Source organism: Jaculus jaculus, chromosome 7, assembly GCF_020740685.1.
Source record: "Jaculus jaculus isolate mJacJac1 chromosome 7, mJacJac1.mat.Y.cur, whole genome shotgun sequence".
NCBI lineage: Eukaryota > Metazoa > Chordata > Mammalia > Rodentia > Dipodidae > Jaculus > Jaculus jaculus.
This window is the reverse complement of record NC_059108.1, coordinates 108,122,263-108,124,543: the sequence shown is the minus strand read 5'-3', so window position 1 is coordinate 108,124,543 and position 2,281 is coordinate 108,122,263. Positions and strand designations below refer to the sequence as shown.

The 2,281-nt window shown below is 39.0% G+C and overlaps 1 protein-coding gene across 1 annotated transcript; it reads right to left on the bottom strand.

Annotated features, from left to right (window-relative positions):
* Window positions 1-1,410: 1,410 nt before the first annotated feature.
* Window positions 1,411-1,722, bottom strand: LOC101600382 (ATP synthase subunit g, mitochondrial-like). The gene has a single exon (XM_045155431.1). The coding sequence runs from the start codon at window positions 1,720-1,722 to the stop codon at window positions 1,411-1,413; it is 312 nt and encodes a 103-aa protein (XP_045011366.1).
* Between the last annotated feature and the right edge of the window lie 559 nt (window positions 1,723-2,281).

The following is a 2,281-nucleotide window of genomic DNA, read 5'->3' as shown; positions in this document are numbered from 1 at the left end:
TTGAAGTCATTAGTTAGTCTGTGTTCTGGTTATATTTACCAAGGGAAATGTAGAGGCTAAAATATTGTATTGTTCAGTTTGAGGCACTGGGATTATTTTGCATGGGGATGTTTGCTTACTTACAAAGAACTGTAGGCTGTAACAAATTCTCCAAAACCTGGAAACACAGCCAAACATATTAGATGATGCTAGAACACCTAACATTTGGATCCCATACCAAGTTTAGAAGCATGAAATACAAACATGTCAAAATGGCTCATTGAAGGACTTATTTTTGTTTCTAAACATGTTATTTCTTAGAACACTGCTCATAGCATTTGTTTAAAGAATATTATGCATCTAAATTTATTGGCATTGATTTTACTCACAAGAGTGACTCATCATTAGTCACAGACAGGATCACTGACTAGTTATTGTATCATGGTTCACTGGTTTTCTATTGCTGTATAACAAATCACCACACATTTTACAGCTTGAAACACCAGAAATTTATTATGTCATGGTTTCTGTAGGTCAGGCCATAAGGTTGAAAGCTAAGGGTCAAATAATACTACAGTTCTCTGCATCTAAGGGTCTTTTCCAGGCTCAGTGTTTGCTGGAAGAATTTGTGGCCTTGTAGGACTTGGGTCCCTTTCCTCCCACCTTTTGGCTTGGGACCACTGTCAACAATGAGAAGCCACCCATAATTCCTTGCCATGCGTTGTCCAGGGCTGATGTACAACCTGGATCCTTTCATCTAGGCCAGCTAGAGTGTGACTTTCCACCTTCCTTGACAGTAACCAGCCAGAGAAAGCTCTCTGCTTTTAAAAGACTTGGGTGATTAAGTAGGACCACCTAGATAACCCTCTAGCTTAACAGCTACTGGTTGGTTCATTAATTATATCTCCAAAATCCCATGAGAGCAGCACTTAAGTCAGCACTTGATGAAATAACTGGGACTTATATCAGTATTTGATGGGATAACTGGAGAAAGGTTCCTAGAGGCTTGGAAACTTGGGACTATCTTAGAACTTTGCCTACCACATACACTTGGCAATAACCAAAAGCCACAGATATTAGCCACCTTATATGATTTAAAATTTTCAGAAGCACTATGAAAAGGGGAAAAAGAAATAAGCAACTATTCTAATAATACATCTATTTAACCCACATGTTTAAAATAGCATCATTTCAATAGTTACACAATATAATGAATGAAATATTAATAGGGTGTTTTAATATTTTTCCTAAACTACGTCTTGAAAATCTGATGTATATTTGAAACTTAGAGCATAGCTCATTAGGGCTTACCACATTTCTTTTTTTTTTTTTTTTTATTCGACATCATAGTTTATTCAGATAGTCTGGTCACACATGGTCCAACAACACTCAAATAACAAATCAAATAATCAGGTGTTCAAAGACTGGTCTTCAAACATTATAGCCAAAGATGCCATGCTTGCCTATGATCTCGCCAATATAAAACCACATCAATATTTCAGTGGCCACCAAACCATTCAGCATTGCTTCCTTAACTGTAAGATGCTTGAAGGCACCAGTTTTAGCACTCCGGATTATGTTTTTCAAGCTCTGAATAGCTGTAGGGATTTCAGCAGGGCTTGGAGGAACCAGCTCAACCTTGGCATAGTGCCAAAATGTGGCCAACAGAGGCTTCGAGTAAGTCACAGCAGCGTTCACCATCTCCAGGGCCCTCTGCGCGAGATTGCGGACGAACTGAGCCATGGCTGTAGGCTTGGCTTGCCACATCTCAAACACCAAATAGCCATGTATGATATGAGTTCAGGATCGTGGCTATTTGTTTTGTTCTGACAAGGTCCTATGCCAGTTCTAGAAACATCTCTCCTAATTTGCATTTTGAGCATCAGCAATTCCTGATGTGGCTTTCAATGTGACCTCCAGGGTTGTATTGATACTTCTTTTCTACACTGATTGTTAAACTGAAATTCTCACAAGAAAATTGCCCTAGCTTTTCCCTGTTGTCCTGATTCTTGGCTGAGTTTTTATGGGATACAATATGTGTAAAGGTACACATCTCCTGAGAAATTCCAGAAAAGAATTCTTACATGGAAGCGCTACCATGAGGCAGGCATATACTTCAGAAAGTAGCCCTGAAGCTCAGAGAGGTTAAATCCCTGTCTCAAACCCCACTATTGTCATGTATTAGTTACTTTTCTGTCATTCTGATGTCCCTCCACCCAAAGTTCCTCACAGAATCAATGTAAGGGAGTTTGGATTTGTTTGGTTCATGGTTTCAGAAAAATTTCCATCTGTTGTGGCAAAA